A 1,229-nucleotide genomic window follows, 5' to 3' on the forward strand; every position below is an offset into this window, starting at 1 on the left:
TGCACTTTTTATGATTTTTGCAGAGACAACTTTGATATTCATCATAGAATAACAGAAAAAATCTAAAAAACGTGTAAGCATATGCACTATTGAAACTTCTACAGGAATTTTAGTCAAGACCTAAATGAAAACCAAATGAAGAAAAACCTAAAAGATTCCATAAAGCGAGTGCACGATAGATTCATCTCCGGGAAACAGAATATTAGTCTACGCTGGTCTGGTCACAACCTGTGAGTTTGAAATCAGCATTACTGTCAGCATTACTGACACGCATACTCTCACCCAGTTCTCCCTGTTCCGTGAAGGAACCCTGTTCTTGCTAGAACACATTCAGCTGATTACCCACATTTAAATTCTGAATTCAAAAAGTTACACGAGCTCACGTTGCATTTTCCAGCTCTAGTATTTCCACAACAAATCCCTTTCCTGACACATTTCCATTTCAGGACAAATGTAAAATAGTGGAAAAGGAAACAGATTTTCACCAGAACATGCCACGGAGCACAAACACTGGCACCAAGCAGCCAAACTGGGGAGGCTTGTGTTCAGGTTAGCCTCAAGATTTTCACTCACCCAAGAAAAGCGTGGTGCCAAGCACAACAGTGCCACTCACAAAGATGCCAAGGGCGATCCGTGTGGCTTTGCCGTCTGCTCTCCTGGCCTCGGGTACCGTTTCTGCTTCCATCAGGATGGCTTGGGATGTGCTTGCTCTCACAGAAGGCTGGTTCTCCTCTGCTGCTGCGGTATCAGCGTTACAACTGTTTGCAAACTGCAACCATGAGCTCTCCTCCTCCTCTCTCCTATTTACAACTCCAGGTTTCTGTTGTGAACCATTTCTTAGGCACTTCCTCCTCTCTCCCTCTCAAAGGACTGTCATGTGTAAAACAGTGGCTGTCTCCTGTGTTTTCCTCTGCCTAGGAGGAGGAAAGGCAAGCGGTGACCACTGTATGTACAGCCCTTCCCGCCCGTAGAGCCCCGACGAGCCAATCGCTCAGCAGTCCCCCCGGATCAGGGGTCCAGACACGAGGGTCTCACAGTGTTGCTGAACAGATGTTTCCGCTATTCAAACATATAGCTGCGAACACTTCACAGGCAAAGCAGAACTGCTGGCAACTTCTACAAACGTGAGACTGACGGAAGGTTTTCTTTTTCCCCCTTGCGCTTAGTTAAAAAATAGTAATTTTCTGCTGACTAAAGTTCCCTCCTCTTAAACCATTCCTGACAGAAGC

At 45.8% G+C, this 1,229-nt stretch overlaps 1 protein-coding gene across 1 annotated transcript in view; it reads right to left on the reverse strand.

Annotated features, from left to right (window-relative positions):
- PHEX (phosphate regulating endopeptidase homolog, X-linked) overlaps positions 1–685 on the reverse strand; it is a gene marked incomplete at its 3' end in the record, with an annotated part of 52,655 nt that extends 51,970 nt beyond the window's left edge. The window contains exon 1 of the mRNA XM_010138793.1: positions 574–685. Within this exon, the coding sequence (XP_010137095.1) occupies positions 574–685 (112 nt within the window). The remainder of the gene's footprint in view (positions 1–573) is intronic.
- Between the last annotated feature and the right edge of the window lie 544 nt (positions 686–1,229).

Source organism: Buceros rhinoceros, unplaced genomic scaffold (genome assembly GCF_000710305.1).
Source record: "Buceros rhinoceros silvestris isolate BGI_N320 unplaced genomic scaffold, ASM71030v1 scaffold2686, whole genome shotgun sequence".
Lineage (NCBI taxonomy): Eukaryota > Metazoa > Chordata > Aves > Bucerotiformes > Bucerotidae > Buceros > Buceros rhinoceros.